Source organism: Xiphophorus hellerii, chromosome 2 (assembly GCF_003331165.1).
Source record: "Xiphophorus hellerii strain 12219 chromosome 2, Xiphophorus_hellerii-4.1, whole genome shotgun sequence".
Lineage (NCBI taxonomy): Eukaryota > Metazoa > Chordata > Actinopteri > Cyprinodontiformes > Poeciliidae > Xiphophorus > Xiphophorus hellerii.
In genome coordinates, this window is record NC_045673.1 from 8,279,215 (window position 1) to 8,296,314 (window position 17,100).

At 36.3% G+C, this 17,100-nt stretch overlaps 2 protein-coding genes across 3 annotated transcripts; both read right to left on the reverse strand.

The window, feature by feature from the left end:
- Positions 1 to 580: 580 nt before the first annotated feature.
- Positions 581 to 5,841, reverse strand: morf4l1 (mortality factor 4 like 1). Of its 2 annotated transcripts, none has more exons than XM_032584168.1 (12): positions 5,691 to 5,841; positions 4,109 to 4,155; positions 3,932 to 3,999; positions 3,759 to 3,845; positions 3,538 to 3,615; positions 3,399 to 3,424; positions 3,200 to 3,291; positions 2,965 to 3,066; positions 2,481 to 2,569; positions 2,192 to 2,364; positions 1,118 to 1,202; positions 581 to 1,040 (listed from the first exon to the last, which is right to left on the reverse strand). In XM_032584168.1, the coding sequence occupies exons 1-12, from the start codon at positions 5,728 to 5,730 to the stop codon at positions 956 to 958; spliced, it is 972 nt and encodes a 323-aa protein (XP_032440059.1). In that variant the 5' UTR covers positions 5,731 to 5,841; the 3' UTR covers positions 581 to 955. The 2 variants fall into 2 exon arrangements, with proteins under 2 accessions (XP_032440059.1, XP_032440051.1); XM_032584160.1 differs by having other exon boundaries at positions 3,399 to 3,451.
- A 565-nt stretch (positions 5,842 to 6,406) lies between these two features.
- Positions 6,407 to 16,976, reverse strand: pias1b (protein inhibitor of activated STAT, 1b). Its single transcript, XM_032584148.1, has 14 exons — positions 16,915 to 16,976; positions 15,052 to 15,484; positions 14,790 to 14,874; positions 14,599 to 14,646; positions 13,674 to 13,764; positions 13,426 to 13,560; positions 13,220 to 13,325; positions 11,663 to 11,736; positions 11,289 to 11,449; positions 10,518 to 10,651; positions 10,248 to 10,425; positions 9,797 to 9,933; positions 9,625 to 9,662; positions 6,407 to 8,676 (listed from the first exon to the last, which is right to left on the reverse strand). Exons 1-14 carry the CDS (start codon positions 16,936 to 16,938, stop codon positions 8,350 to 8,352), a joined length of 1,971 nt encoding a protein of 656 aa, XP_032440039.1. The 5' UTR covers positions 16,939 to 16,976; the 3' UTR covers positions 6,407 to 8,349.
- Positions 16,977 to 17,100: the final 124 nt, after the last annotated feature.

A 17,100-nucleotide genomic window follows, 5' to 3' on the forward strand; every position in this document is an offset into this window, starting at 1 on the left:
TATGCAACGTAAGCTTGTTTGAAATTCTTCCTGAGTGTTTTAATTATCAATATCTTATTCCATTCATAATTATCCTCAACAGACACCAATTCATTAAAGCACAATTCATTTTAGCTATTCCAGTTTGCTTAAACGTCAGGACTTATAACACAACAAAAATACATCCTAAAGTGAAACATGGTGGTAGGCAATATTATGGCGCATAAATGTTTTATCCTGAGTGGATGATAAGAAATTCGATAAGAGCTCAATAAGAAGCAATCCTGGAAGAAAATCATTCAAAAGGTAGCAAAATTAGAATGACTTTGATAAAAGTATATTCCTGTCAACCTCGTGGCAAAAGTTAAAAATTGTTGTTCACACACTTCCTCTAACCAAACTGACTCAGCTTGAGCTAATTTCCTCAAGACAATGAACAAAATTTCCATCTCTAGACACAGAAAGCTAATAAACTATAGTCAATATTTCATGTTGGTAGACAGGTGCTACTAACAATAACTAGATGTCAGTTTAATTAAATAACAAATAGTCAAGTGACGTCAAACAAACCAAGTGGGACTACAAAAGACAGCATAGCAGGTAACGAATGAAAGACTTTTATTAGAAAATAACTGCTTCCAGGATGTTTGTAACCAGTATCTGTTTCAAGTCAGGAAATAGAAGAAAAAAACGGTCATGTCCAAATTTGTTGATTAGACTCAGACAAAAAAACAAAGTAAACAAAAAAGTGGTAATCAAAAACATAAGAATACGGGGGGGGGGAAATGTTCTCAGCAGCGTTCCTCTTGGAAAAACAAACAAAAAAAACCCAACTTTATTCACACGTGATTCTTCTGAGAGCAAAAATAATGTTACAAAATCTGTGCTTCAAATAAGGTTTTTTTTTCCAGCTGAAAGAGTTTTCTGATCTTTAACACACAAAGGTTTCAGATCTAACTAAAAAATAAAATAAAATTTAGACCGCCTTTCGATGATACTCTGGAGGAGCAACTTCATAGTCGCTTACATTGAAGAGTGACGCAGAGTTCTTAACGAGATACCTGAAAAAGAAACAAACACTCGTTGATGCTACAGATTCTTCAATTGAAGGCTTGTTGAATTAGTTACCAGTACTTACTTGAGAAAGTCTTGTAGATAACTGAGAAGCAGCGCAAGACTCTTCTCATCCAGGGGAGTGTATGCCAGCATAGCCCCAATTCTCACTGTCAAAACAACAATTCAGAACCTTTGAATTGATTTTTGAATAAAGGAGGTACAAAAGTGCCTAAACTAAATTATTACAATTTGAGTCAAATGGAATATATTTTATAAACATTGAAAAAAAAATGCTGCATTTATTTACTATATATTTTATTAATGGTATTACCTAAAATATGCATTACATTCACAAAACAAGCTTGTTTAAACGTAATTGTTAATGTAAATTTCATGGTCTTATGCTGCAACACATTGTGAATTTATCTGATATCACCATCCACCAATCAGTGGGGATGGTTGCTATGGAGGACAACCAATCACGTTTGGATCTACCTGATGAGTAACATTAACACTTTAAATTATTACAAATTGCACTGCTGCAAATAACTATAACAAAACTCAAAAACAGATTAAATGATCATATACTGCTTCTAACATAATTTCTAATTGCATTTAATTTTTGATTAGATATCAAAATATACCATCACTAAAACAATTACAAATACATTTATTAACTTATTATGACATACAAAAATAATAATTAAATTATTTATGGCCTAAATTCTGTCCCGTCTGACATTTGATCACCATTTTTCATTCATTTTGATTTCCTATAAATACTCATAGAAAACAATATAATACTGATGATAAATATCACATTTCAGTAATAAGTTTTCAGTATTTCAGTAATAAGTTAAGATATCGGCAATGAGGCAAAAGGCATGTAAATAGTCAACTGATGGAAGACTGAAATATTATTTCTGCTAGATAAAAAAAAACTAATCTCTCCAAATCTTTCTCTCTATTATTTAAACTAACATAATACATTGTCAATTTAATTCTTCTCAAAATCTCTCAACCCAAATGTAGGAGATGAAACTGAGCCTAACAGCATTTGAGCTGCAGTTGAAGCGTCTGAATTATTTACTTTTGTCGACTGCTGCTATTCACAACCATTCTGTATAAAGACTCTTCTTTTGTTTTGAGTGTTTACCAAAAAGTCTGAGTAGGTGAGGCGCGCCGTAGATCTGAGATATGGCTGTGTCGGGGTGGTTAGCCAGGATGTCTGCGTACTGAGGCCGCTCAAATTTGTAGAGAAGTTGCGTCCCCAGCATGACGTTGAAATATTCACGGATACCGGCGACCACCTCATTCACAGCAAACTCCCTGAGTGTTGAAGGAAAACAAGTTGCACCGGTAAAGACATAGGTTTCGCATGGCATTTCTGGAGCTGGCTATAAAACAAATCCTGGAAATAAAATAAGATGAAGGCGAGTCTTTACTTGCTGTCAGAGTTTCCTCTTGATTTTTTGTAGTTTCCATAGTCTTCGAGGACAGCGTCAACGTTTTTTTTGGCTGGAAGGTGAAAAAGCTGAAGACAAACAAATTCAAACACGATTGTTAGAAGCTTCTCTCTGTGGCTTACTTAGTGGAACTCCTAAAAGCCTTTAAAAATGCTCTTTTATTGCTGCAGCATAATCTCACTCTGGTTTTATCTATTTTTATTTATTATTTATCCATCTGGGGGATAAACAGCCACCTACCTAAATCTGTCCATATCTAAAGACAGACAAAAAAATTAATTTAAATAGCTGAAAATATGATTCTGAGAAATATTCTCTCTTCCATAACCTCTGTGATTAAATGATTAAAGAAACTGGAATCACAAACTTTTAAAAGGGTCTTCTTTACTAGACTCTTTACCAAATGCACCACAAGTGTGGTGAGAACTCTATATGGAAATATGACAAAATGTTGATTATTTACCTGTTTTTGACGTGTGATCAGATCCCAGTCATCCACAAGCCACGGTTTAAGCTCCTCTGGGATTTTTACTTTAACTTCAACTCTGTTTATAAAGGTTTCCTCCTAAGCAAAAGGAAAGAAACAAAACAAAACATTGTTTCATCTGTGCACCTTACATGAATGATGTCCTTTAAGGATCAAAAATATGTTGGTTTTAGGTTCTGAACGTAGTTATTACATGAAATTCTGGACCTACGCTCTCAACAGTTGGGTCAACTCGTGCTCTCTTCTTCCTGGGAGGATGAGTTGGATCTCCTCCTGAACTTGTTCCCTCTCCTGCTCCAGGAGCTGCAAACACACATTTATTTAACTAACATGTCTAATGCAGGCGAAAATCTACTTTTTGAATTTAAATACTTTTTAATATTTAAGAGTAAAGCAACATATATACTCACTCTTCTGTTTGTTCTTTTTGGTTTTCCTGGGAAAAAAAATACAACTCAGGTTTCTGTTATAAAGTTTGATAAAAAGAAAAAAAAAGATGAGATGAAAAAAAAAACACAACAACAACAACATAATGGCACAATCACTCACACATCATTTTTCTGCGATGCAGCAGGGATTTTCTTATTCGGTGCAGCTCCCCTCATTCTCCCTTCTACATAATGGTCTCTAAATTGAGAAAACAAAAGTTTTGTTAATCAAGAACCTGTGGTTCTGATGAAATGAGAATTTTACAGACGATTAAGGAGAGAAAACAAAACGGATTAAATCAAACGGAAAAGATTGAACGCATGACATCATAGTGGACTTACTGATTGGCCCTCTGAAGCTCTTTCTGTTTCTGAAGATTGCTGTCCACATACTTCAGTACTCTGCTTTCAGGAACCCATTCGTCCCAGCTGAAAGAGAAAATATGATTTGAGTACTTAAGCCACTGTTAGAAATATGCAAGTTTAGGCATTTATTATCTGAGATGAACACTTACTTCTTATTCCAACCACTGTAATGAATGAAGTATTTGATCTGTTTGTCCTTGATACTAATCTTAACACACTGCAAAGAGAATTACCAATTACTGTCAACATTGAAAAAGAACCACAAAAAACAAAAAAAAAACCATCAAGATGGTGTTTAGAAGAATAGTTTAATTAAGGTGGCCTACCTTAGCTTCGTAGAGCAATGGCCCATGAAAACACAGCACTCTTTCACCTGCATTGGAGACAAAACAATTAAGTTCCACTGAAGAAGCTTCACACACACAAATATTGGAAAACAATAACAGGGAAAGGACATGTTTTAGCGCCTGACAAACATTTTTATTTTCTTATGGCCCTACAAATTATGTTTCTAAGATTTCTTTTTCATTTACATTACATTTTTTTAGTTCCTAAAAAAAAACATGCAGCAACAAAAAAAGAAAAGTTGACTTAAAATATTTTTATCTAATTTCTGACTCAAGCAAAGGAAACTCAACTGAGTCCAGATCATTGTGTCATTTATTTGTGATCTTATGGAGGTTCTGGAGCAATTTGCCAAGCTGTGTCCCCATTTAATAGCAACATGTTGTTATTTTGTCTCTGCCCATCTACATTATGTATAAAAAGTGTCTTACCCACTGTGTCAAGTATTGCTATGGATTATGCAGACAAGCAAAAGTACTCTTGGTTAAACTAAAGATAGATATTTAATGATTACTTTAGTTAATTGATTGTCATTGTGGTAATAAATATATCCACGCAGACATTAATTGATTAATTTAAGCATTAAAACAAAAAACACAACAAAATAACGAAATGGTCAGCGCTCAGAAGGGCCGAGAGACATTTTACTTATTGGGCCAGACGGAAGTTACAAAAATTCAGAAAATTGTGTACAAAAGAAAACTTTTCACTTGCTCTTTAGACCTGAGTAAGTTATTTTTTAAAGTATTGACCGAAACCAGTCAAAAGAAAAAACAATTGACAAAGATTGCAATGCATAATGTTTTGGTTGCTTGTTTGGTCCGGCTTTTAGTTTGGAAGAAATATACCGGAAGTTAAAAAAAAAAAAAGTCTCAGGTTGTAGTTTTTTTTAAATCTTGCAAATAACTAATATGGTCATTCTGGGCTTCCGTACACTGTACTTCATCAGAAAAAAATGCATTTATCTTGATTTTAGCTTTAACTTTCAAAACAGTTACTCGTCATAGATGTATATTCTTCCAAGCTGTTATGATGAAAATTATGGCAAGCCATCAAACAAAACAATTCGGTTCTTGGCGGGTACTTCTGCACTGAAGTACGGATTTTCAGCTGCAAGTAAGCGTGGCATTCCTAGCTTAGTTCGCTTTTCCATAAAAAAAAAAAAACCCTCAAAAAACTGTGATACAATCTGTATGTACATATATTCAAAATAGCAACAATAGACAATGGTTAGAAAGACTAAAGTTAGCAAAATCTGAGCTAACGGTTAGCTTGGTAAAATACTGTCAGAGGTGGGCGGTGAAGTCTCTCAGTAGCTAACGCTATCTGAATGAAGTTCAAACTAACTCTAAAATTAACACAATGCACTCTATATTAGAAGCCGTATTGAAGTCATGGGCACACGGCTAAAACTACCAAATCTAATTAATAACAACCCGTTCTGTCTTTATTGTAACAACAATGACGGCTAACCGCTCCACCTCCAACAACTGCAATATTTAGGCGCTTTAAAGCGAACAGAAACTCACACGAAATAATACGACAAAACAAACAACTGCATACCTTCTTGAAATTTAGGTTTCGGGTCCTGTTTCGGCGCCATTCATGGATTAAGCTATCAAAATTTGGGAAAAATCTTCAGGTCCCATTCCAGTCCACCTCGGCGCCGCTATCCAATGACGTCATTCTTCTTCTTCTTCTTCTGTGGATGTTTTTTGATGGTTGGCAACCAGCATAAGGTACGTAACCGCCACCTATTGGGATGAAAGTGCAAAATGTTAAACGAAATGGATGGAATGATGAGGACTTCACAAGTAAACTGCTTAAACTAAAGTCAAATTTTTCTTTCTTAATCCTGGCTTTCTAATCTTATATCTTTAACCCACCAATGCAACATCTTAGTTTGATGTTTGCCTATTTTATAAACTATCAATCAAACCTGTGTGTCGTACTATAAAGTCAAGCAAATACCATCTCTTTACTATTTTTTGAAACCCATTCATCTCCTACAGATAAACACAGTTTTAAACACAAATATCCAGATGTCATTCTTTAACAAAATCTGTGAAGTTAGATGGAGAAAGCACCCTACCTCTTACAATCACAAACTCAAGAGAATGTGAAAATAAGAAAGTTCCTCTATTAATTGAGAAGACTAAGTGCTTCCCTAATATACTGTTGCAATAAAACATAAATTTATCTTAGGTCTAAACATTTTGACCAGAGGTGTCAATGAAGGTCTGTCACATTATAAAAGCACAAAGTGGTGGACATTAAAGTTCACTTAAAAATGACTTCAGGTTTTAATATTCTTTACCCCTATCCAAAGTTAGAAACTTTTTTATCCAGCAGCTACAGCCAAACTAGTGATTATAATTAAAATGTTAGACAACCAATTGCTTTACTTGTGTTTCACATAATTTAAAAATTATGTGAAATGTTCTTTAATACCTCATGTAACTGAGGAATCTTTAGAGAACTACTAAGCCTGCAAAGACCTTTTGTTTGTTTTCTACAGGCTTAAATCCTTACCAATATCAATCAGCACAGTAGATCTCATCTCTTTTCAAAATGATCAAAGCGTCTATTGAGTTATTGACATCATCTTATAGCAAAACAGACATAAACTAAAAATGTTACAATGCATGTCAAGCAACAGTGATATTTTTAAATAGCAATAATTATATAATTACAAAAGAAATATCACATATAATGACAGCAATGCATATTCACGAATCAAACCAATGCAGAAAGTATATATGATAATAAATAAACCTAGTCATAAAGACAAGTCAAGGAGAAAAGCAACAAAAAGGGAGGCATTCATAATGACTTTAAAGTTGTTTTACCTCTGGGCCAAAATGTATGTTGTGATTCACTCAAAGCCTAAACTATCACAGTAATCTTGAAGGCTGTTGCAAATACATTAAACACCAAAAAAAACAAAACAAAACAAAAAAAACTATGTATCCTGTGGCCTCACTACAGAATCGCATAGCACTCAAGTAGGTGAGCTTGCAGGTAACCAGCAGACAGAGAAAGCTGAATTCGACTAACTGGGAAATGTAATGCTTAACTGCTCCACACAGATTCGATGCACGAACACAAAAGGAAACAAGTGCTATAATAAAACATCAACATAATGAAATGTAATTAACTTAAACTAAAAAAAAAATAAAAATAAACAGCTATAGCCTTTCAAATTGACCAGAAACTAGCCATGTCTTGTATGTGGAGCAGAAATTTGTCAACTGATCACTTCTGTCTAGTTTGTATTAAGTTTTGAGTAACACAAAATAAACTGTTATACATTAAAGAAAATGCTAACTTTTGCAAGTTTGTGTGTGTGTGTACTTATATCTACCATATATAAAGGTCCAATAGTGAGTGCTAGCTGAACCAGTGCCCTTCATTCACACACTGAAACAGTCTGATCAACCTGACTTTCTCCCAATTAAGGTGTAGATTACAGAGTTTGAGCAATAAAACATGATTCACTGTTCTTTGATTCGATTAAGATGAGCAAGAAGAGAAAAAGCGCAGTAATGAAACACGAGGATCGTGCACTCTCTCCTGCATTTCTAGTGGCAACAGTTCCAAGAGGCATAGGAATGCTTCTTTCAAAAATAGCACACACCTAATATAACTTACATCATAAATAATTATTTAAAAATAACAACCACAGCATGAATGTGTTAAGAGAAAATAAATGTACAATGATGGCAAAAATAAAACAAATGGCCAATCTTTCTGCTGTCAAAACATTATGACAAAGATGACACCATTTAGAACATAAAGTGCTACACATTCTCCCGTGTTGCTGAGGCTCACCTTTCATCAACAACAAGCCTGTTTTCTTTATATTCTAAATATGTCCCGTTTGGTGTTGACTGCCTGGGGACTGTGCATGTATGCTGAAATAATGCCGTTGACATAAAATATCGAAACAAACTGTAAAAACCAGGTACAAAAGCTACAATATAATCAAAGACCACATGAAGAGGTGTGGAAAAAGTCTTCAGTATTCACACAAAAATATCAACGGAAGTAACGCACTGGACAAGAAGCGTCCCAAGTTTATATACATATGATAAGTAAAATTGAAAATAGATTTTTCCTCTCTGTACATAGCACTGTATTCTTTCATCTTCCACTTTCAATATTTACAAAGAACTCCTGTTCAAGGTCTCTCGAATTTTTGATGATTCAGTTCGACGTGGATCTAGTCAAGAGAGATAACGTCAGATAAGGAGCCGTAAATGGCCGCTGCCGCCGCTGCCTCCATAGAGGACCGTGACAATCCAGAAAGGCCGTGGCTGTCTCTTTCTTTTTCGCGTTCCCGTAGACTGCTGGAAGACACCAAACTGCTGGTGCTGCCACTGTTGCTGCCTCCATTGGCGGTTGCAAGGGTGCTGCCCCCGGGGGTGGCCGACTGCTCCCGTAGCATCTGGGAGGAGCTGTAGGGCAGGAAGCGGTTGAGGAGCAGGTCGTGGTCCTCTGGCGCAGAAGCTGATGCGGCCGCTGCAGCAGCCATCACCATGTTGTAATGCTTCCAGGACACAGAGGAGGCATTGTTAGCCACCATCAGTAGAGCGACGCACAGTGCAAGCCATACGACATGAAGTAAAGTTTAACTCAATGTTTTAGTGGGGTTGGCTCAATTTGCTGCTTTGCCAAATCACATAGCCATTTCAGTTTTTGCGTCTATTTCATGCCTACAAACTGTTTCATACTCATGTACTTGTAGTGCTGTGAAAATATTTTGAAATATCTTTCACTTCTTTATTAAAGAGAGATATTTCAAGTCAAACAGGTTCTAATATAAAACAAAGTGATACTATCACTTTCACTTATTATGAGGAAAAAAAGGTTTTCCAAACCAACCTGGACCTGTATGAAAAAATAAAAACACACCCCTGGATTTGAATCTGATTTAGATGTAAATATTGTAGCATGACTTCAAACTTCCTCTGAAAACCTCCAATGTAGCTAAATTGCAAAAATTCTGCAAACTAACATAACTCTGAGTCAAAATCTCGCCACAATGATGTAAGAAGGCTAATTTTCCAGCTGATGACAGCTGTCACCACCATGTGAGGCTCAACCACTTATTATATTTATGAGGCAATTACTTTTTCAGAGTGCTATTAAATGTCAGTTAATTTTTCCCATTATTACATATTTGAATGAACTGACCCAGAGTAGTCTATGAAAAGATACTTTTTTTTTTTATTTATCTATATCACAAGTGGCTCTTAAAAGTCCCTCTGATGGGTACGAAACAACAAAACCTATAAAAGTTGCCAACACTATGAAATGACAAAAATTACATTTTTACTTCGCAAAATGATTTTTACTGAAACATGTATAATGTATGAGGTATCATTATGGAATCATTTAAATAATATATTAAACAGAATAAAACAAATTTCTTTGCTTTCACCTGTCAACATCATTCAATCCAGTGATGTAAGAGGAAAATTTATAAATAACGTACCTGATTGTCACTTTGGAGGAAGGAGAAAAAATTCAGATCTGTAAAAAGAATAAAACATAAAACTTTATTCACCTTTTTAATAATACTCTGACTCAAGAAGCGGTAAAACTACTTGAAAATGAATTTTTAGTTGATTTGATTAAGTGAAATTAAGGGAAAGCACCAGGTTTACCAGGCAGATCGCTTGTGTGATAATAGTGGCGGTAATCCTGAATAAGAGGAGGCGGAGGAGGAATGTAGCTGCTCTCCACAGGGGGCATGCTGGGAGTTCTGGCCACGGGTGAAGCTTGGCTGTGCAGGTTCAACACTCTGATCACAGACAATGCAGCACAAAATCAGAGATATTTTATGTGCATTTCACTAAATTAAAAGAATCATAAAGTATTTCAATTCAGTATTTTCAATGCTAAAAGGGAAACTCACTAGCTGTGTATTAATCCATAAACTGTAAGCCATAATCCTCAACATTAACCAAAATGTCTACTTGAAATATATCACTATATTTGCCAGTAAATAAGTTTCACTCCTTGCATTAACTTACTAAAATAAATAAATTTTTTGATTATCTTCTAACTTTCGAGATGTTTCTAAACGAAAACTAACAAAGTGATTTTGAAGCTTACCCTTTGTTTGGAGGCGGGGAGACCGGAGAGAGCGAAGGACAGACCCGTTTCGGAGGCGGCTCGTCATCCTGCTCGTCTTCTGAGGAGGTATCCAGTGTCAAATCAATCACATCCACTTTCTTGTTGTTGTCGTTAGACGACCCTCGTTTATGCTCATGCGAGTCTGTTCTAGACAAATCTACCCACAGAAAAGCAAAAAGAAAGAAACCTCACTCTGTGTTCGTGGATCGATATTGGATTGTGAGGCTGCGGAAAGCATGAGCTACACACCGCTGTCCACGCCGTTGTAGGAAGCCGACACCTCCTGAACTTCTTTCTTTGACTTCATGGGGGCCCAGCTTCCGTCTTCCTTGAACTGGATTTCGTCACAGTCAGAGCAGCTGTTCAGGATTTCCATGAACAACCTGTGAAAACAAGCAACCTGTAAACACTTTTGACACAAAGTTCACCCAAAATGTTAACTTTCATCACAATTTCGATCAACTTCCATCAAGACACAATATATATTTCTTAGTAGCACTGAACAATATTTTGAAATGTAATATCCGGTGCAATATCCCTATATACAACAGTTCTGTTGCAATATTGAAGAGGTTGTTATAACTGGAGCCCAATACATTAATGGTCTATGAGGTAAATAATTTATTTGGCTGATTTGATGGATTGTATCTTCATGACCACTATGGCCGCAATTTAGTGAGGGAAAAGAAAGAGCGAAGTTGGGATTATTTGGATTAATCTCAGCTGAAATAATCCCTGGAATATTCAACAATAATATTGCAATAAACATGTTTTTCGAAAATGATACAACAGGTTACATGTTACACAAACTTTAAATGATGGAAAAGTGCTTCTTACATTCTGAAGATAATGAAAATATTCCGCAGTTAGCAGCACAATTATCCTTTTCAGAAATAATCTAATAGGATGTAGAGTTAAAAAAAATATTTTAAGTTTTAAGAACAAAATTGAGGGGATAGGGTGTTCAGATATTTTAAACCAAATTTTAGAAGAGTTGACATGAATTACGATGACACTCACCCATCTATAATAAGATGCTCATATGGTGCCTTTTTGTCACAAACCGGACACACCCATGTCGGCTTCTTCTCGTTCATTTGGATATAAAGTGTAGCATCAAAGCACTGTAGGTGTGAGCATGTCATTGATCGGCAAGGGATGGTCAGCCTCATCTTTCCTAGCTGTACAAAGAGAGACACAAGAAAGCAGCAGTTAATAAAGTATGACCGACTCCTAATAATAAACCCCAAAAAGCAAGGTTTGGTTCTTTAATACCCCCTCTCCTTCTTTTTTTTATACTATGTTACACAGCAAAATAATTTCCTTTTTAAATTAAAACCCTATTGTGATCACAAAGACTTAAAATGAGCAGGATAGTACTGAAGAGTATTTACAGGACAAAGGAGAGAAACTCGTAGACTGGTGGTCGCTATCTCACTCTCTGGATCCGCTGTCAGTTTCTCCTTGACTGTCAGATAGAAAGAGAGAAACAAAAAGGTTAAACATGTACTTAGCCATCTATATTTACCACAAGCAAATTTTTGTAACCTTCAGTGAACAATTAAGTTAGATTAACATTTAGATGGATTAAAGCAACAAAAATGAGCACTAAACAACTGAAATCATATAGTCGTATAGATACAGTAAACATATGTTGTATATACCACTTTAAAGGAACTCTAGATCTTCAAAGCCACTGTGAAGAAAGGTTCAGAGACGGAGGATGGTTCATTTTAACATTTACAAACAGACCTATCTTATGTAAACAATGTAAAATATGGCTTAAATTCATTCCTCTTTAATGTGTTCTTAAAATTCAAGCGGTTTTGATGTGTTTTTCTTTGAAGGTTTACAGCGGGGGTCTTTAAATCCAGGCCTCATCCTGCCAAATTTAGACATGTCTCTGGTCCAACACAGGACAAGTCAAGCAGCTGAGTTACCTCTTCAGTCTGCAGTAAACTTCTCCAGTCCTGCTACTGACCTCATTATTTGACTCAGGTGTGTTGAAGCAGAGAAAGAACAATGGCTACATTCATGCAGCAGGCAAATGCGACCCAAATCTGATATTTTTCACCACATCCGACCTATATCAGACTTTTTCATGGAAGTCTGAGCAGCCCAATTCTAATCTTTTCGCACACAAAAAAACTATTTGTACCGCTTCCATATGTGGTACTAAATCAGACATGTATTCAATTGTTGTCAAAATGTCTACAGCCTGAACGGTCGTGTCACATTTTATCCAAATTTTACGTCAATTACTTAAGACATAGTTAAGACATAGTTTTATGACTATGTCTTAATTATGTCATAGTTTTATGACCAGTTTTATGTTTCGTCTGGTCATAAAACTGCACCAGACGAAACAAGACACAGTAAAACTGGACGTAAACAATGACTGAAAATTATAATTATGAATTTATGGAATAAGTCTTTGTCAGTGGAGCACATCACAATCAGACCACTAATACAGCACAGCCACTTTTAATTAAAACTGAAAAAGGTCTTCTTAAACCTTTTGTGCTGTCATTAAGAAAAAATGCCATCTCTTCTATAGAATCCATTATGACACCGTCACATCTAATCTACTTGGCTGAAATTTCACACAAGTGTGCATGATAGAACATTAAAATCACATTCTTTTCAAAGGATAAACAAGGTTTGACATCAATTTGTGATATTTTCTCAATGCAAAACTGAATACCTAATATGGTTTTGTAAAGACTTAAAAGCTTGTGATGAGCCTCAGAGTGCTCTTGTACGCTGCACCAGCAACATTCATAATCCACAATAAGCCTTTCTTGGCTTTCAAAACAAGACCAGAATTTGAAACAAAAGAAAAACTCAAAATTTGATACTTTGATAAATTTGCTGCTCATATATGGCTTTAAAGTAAGTTGTTTCTATTACCCAACATTTTTTTTTTACTATTAAGCAAAGTCTGTACTTACTCAAGGCTCTTGAGTGGTCAGGATTCCTAATCCCTTTGGCCCGTAGTCTTTGTAACAACACTGCAGATGACTGCTGTCTTACCAAATACACCGCCATAGAAAAACACTGACCACAAAAAAAAAAAAAAAAACACAAATGTCATGCAGACGGCTCACATATTGTTCCATTATTATTATTTCTCAACATTCTGACACAGTAATCTCACCCTTCCAATTTCTGATGTCCAAGACACCACAATAGTGTTGGGGACAGTGGTAGATAGCCGGACCAGAGACGTTATGTTTATAGGACGGCTGGGCCTTTTTGGTTCCACCCCATTTTTTGTGGGAGGGAGATATCCCTGCAAACAGAAAAAAAAAACAAATAAACACACAAAACGTTTATTTCACAGTAGCAAATTAAAAAGAAAACACACAAAACACTAAACCATAGCAAAATAAGGCTTAGACTTACTGGGAGATTACATGGTTTGCCATTAACTTTCACACACAAATTGGGGGGGAAATGGTCCTCTTGCGGACAGCTCGTCTCTGATAAGCAAAATCTGAAAATGATTAAAATCATTGATTAAGGTTTAAACAAATGTCTTAAGCAAGTGGATTCTAATAGGCTAACATTTCCACTGTAAACAAGGTTTACTTCAATAATATAGGATTTCTTTTGTGACATAGGTAGAGCACTTCCTGAAAATGTATTTTATTGCTGTTTATAGTGAGATGAGAGTATTTTTTACCAAAAAGAAATGTGTCACTTAGTGAGAGACTAATGTAAAATGGGATACTTTTTAAACCATAAGTTTTCAGACTGTCAGGCACAAAAAGGCTAAGGGACTTCTCAAAAACCTTTTCCTCAGTGTTTTTCTTCGTTCCTCTCTTCCATATAATGATCAGATTTATGGAGTGGATGTCTCCATCAACAGATTTTCTCCTCAAGAGTTACTGTGCTGTCTGTTGTTCTGATTGACGCTCTCCTGGCTCAATGGTTAAGTGGACAGCCATTTTTTAGTAGGTTTGAAGTCATCGCATGCTTCATTTTCAGGCAGAGTACTAAACATTCCTCCGTCTTCAACACTTGTGATATTGTTTTACAACTCAACTCCGCTTTAAACTCCTCTGCAACTATTTCCTGACCCGTCTGGTACGCTCCTTAGTCTTCAGGATGGTGTTTATTTACTAAACTAATGGATTCTGATTTTTTTGGTTTATAAAATGGCAAAATGTTGAAAAGTGCCAGATGTATGAACAGTTTTAAATGGCACTTGAAATGACAAGCAGGATTTCAGTGATGCTGTTATTGTTTTTGTATGTTTAAGAGCCAGAGCTTAAAGCAGAAATATATCAAACACTAGACTGATACTCAAAGTGTGTGTTGGAAATACCTTAGTTGAACTTGAACAGCAAAGTCACATTTGGTCCCAGATATGTCCCTGAAAATTTAGAATCAACAGTTTATTACACAAAAACAAAAACAAATTCAAAGTTAGGAATTTACATGTTGAAATAGCAGCGGCACTATTCACTGGTTGTGCCTTTCGGCTATTTTTTTCCTGCAGGCAATTTTCTCACTTACATTGAGCTGCTAATTTGTTGAACTTGCTGTGGTGTTAATGCAAAGGCATAACATGCTTCCTGGAAGCGCTGACTGTTGTCTGAAACTTTGAGAAAGAAGCCAGAAACACAAAGTCAGACAAGAAGCTACAAAGAGTTTTTTACGCACGTTTCTCACGACTCATTGTTTAGCTGTACCTGTGATCTCAAAGCTTCACTGGTATGCTCAAGCAGGAGGAATGTTATAACTATAAACACAGCTGAGCAGCTGCTTGTGGACTCACCCAGGCTTGTTGGCTTAATGAGCTCATCTAGAACATCGTAGAATGGCAATCTCTGGAGCTTGACGTCAGGGTGTACAGGGTGCAGGGCGGAGGAGAGGTGAGGCAGACTCAGCTCATGCTTAGGTCCGAGAAGAGAAACAGGCAGCAGTGGTGAAGGAGAGCTGTGGCCGTCGAATCCTAGCTGAGCGAGGCCAGTGGGCAAGCTGCTCGCAGAATGAACAACAGGAAGAGCTAGGTCCACTGGCGAAACCATTTTGGTTGGGAACCGCCGTCTGTAGAGTTCTTTGATCTTCATCTGCACAGCAGGACTGCAGCCAGCCTTGAGTAGGTGGAGAGCTTTGGTCAAAAGTTCATGTTTGCGCCCATGCTTATTCCGTCCTGCATAGCCCAACAACACTTGGAGCTCAGAAACTCGAAGGCTCATTACCATTTGCTGGTGGAAAAATGAAGAGTGGGGAAAAGGATCTATAAAAACTGGGAAAACGCAGTTTTCTACTCCACGATGAAACTACTACCTCTATCAAATATCCTGTAGCACTTTTTTTTTCTTTAATATGAAACATTTATAAAACAGAGATGTTTCCATCAGCCTTCTCCTGCCCAATTTAATATAGAGGTAGTAGTTTGAAAGAAATGATCAGATTATCCATACTTTAGCTTCAAAGCATATGCATCTAAGCTTTAACTAATTTTTATTTAACTCCTTCAAAAGATCATTATAGTACATGTTATTGGTTAATGCACTGAGATCAAAGGTGGAGTGAGTTAATAGTTTTGTTGCATGTAATGAATAAGGTTAAAAAAAACATAGCCTTTTAAATATTTTTCCTGCCAATGACCAGTCGCAGACAATCAAGGTCAATTTAGCATATTCTAATCTCTGGATATGTCATCTTATTGATATGTGAATTTAGACAATTCTGAAGTTACTATAAACCTGGATTACTATATCTGTTTCATCAGGAAACGAGTCTAGATGTAAACACTCTGATAACACCTTAGACCCAGCCTGAAAGAATGTTTTGTATGTTATACAAAGAATAGCAGCTGTCTTATTATCAATGCATAAGCTTCCTTTTTCTTCTCCAAAAATAAATGTCGCTTAACAGCTACAATTATGTCACAGTAAATGTCTATTATAAAGCAGGAGCAGCATTTCTGCACATATAAGTCTGGTTCCATTAAATTAAAGAAAGCACTTATAATACCGAGGGTACAATAACAATGTACAAAAAAAGGATGGAGAGGAAGATAACAGATTTAGTTAGCATACTCTAGCTCCCACTGGCTATGCGATGCTGTCATTTGCCCAAAAAGAAACCAAATTCTTCATGTTTTACCTTCGCGATGTATTTTTAAATAGATATACTTCCCAAGCACTATAATATAGCAAGATTTGCTATCAAAGACTACCATTCCTACAAAAAAGGAAGCAATATTTCAAGTTAACGTGCGCTTCTCTTCCAGGGAATAGACATGGCCCATTTTTCAACAGATAACCGTTCGAACAGTAGTGTAAAAATAATAAAAGGTAGCCGAAACTGCTGCTTTGTTAAATTTAAAACACTGACAATCGTTACGGTTCAATCCTTAATGAAAGCGATATATTAGATTTTGATCAGGAGAACCGCAGGGGAAATCTAACGGGAACGTCGGCAACAATAACAAAGCTAATGCTAACGAGCTTAGCCGCAAGCTAACGGTATTCTGGTTCCTTCTGCTCAGCTGTTTATTCATCATATACTTTCATAACAACCCAACTCAGCTCTTTGCTGTCGAACACCAAGAGTGATGTGGCGTTAAAATTCAAGTTTCAGTGACTGAAACATCTACTCGGCAAGCTAATAGACAGAGCAGGTTTACCTTCAGTTCCGCACTCTCCGCCATCTCGTTACATTAGGTGCGCATGCGCAACACAATCTCCCTCAAGGGACTGAATGTTGTTCTGCGAATCCCAGAAGGGGGCGCTGTTGCAACGCTAGTAAACACTCGCATGTTTTTAAAACTATGAACGAAAGTACAATCGAATAAAACGGACACACCAAGGGA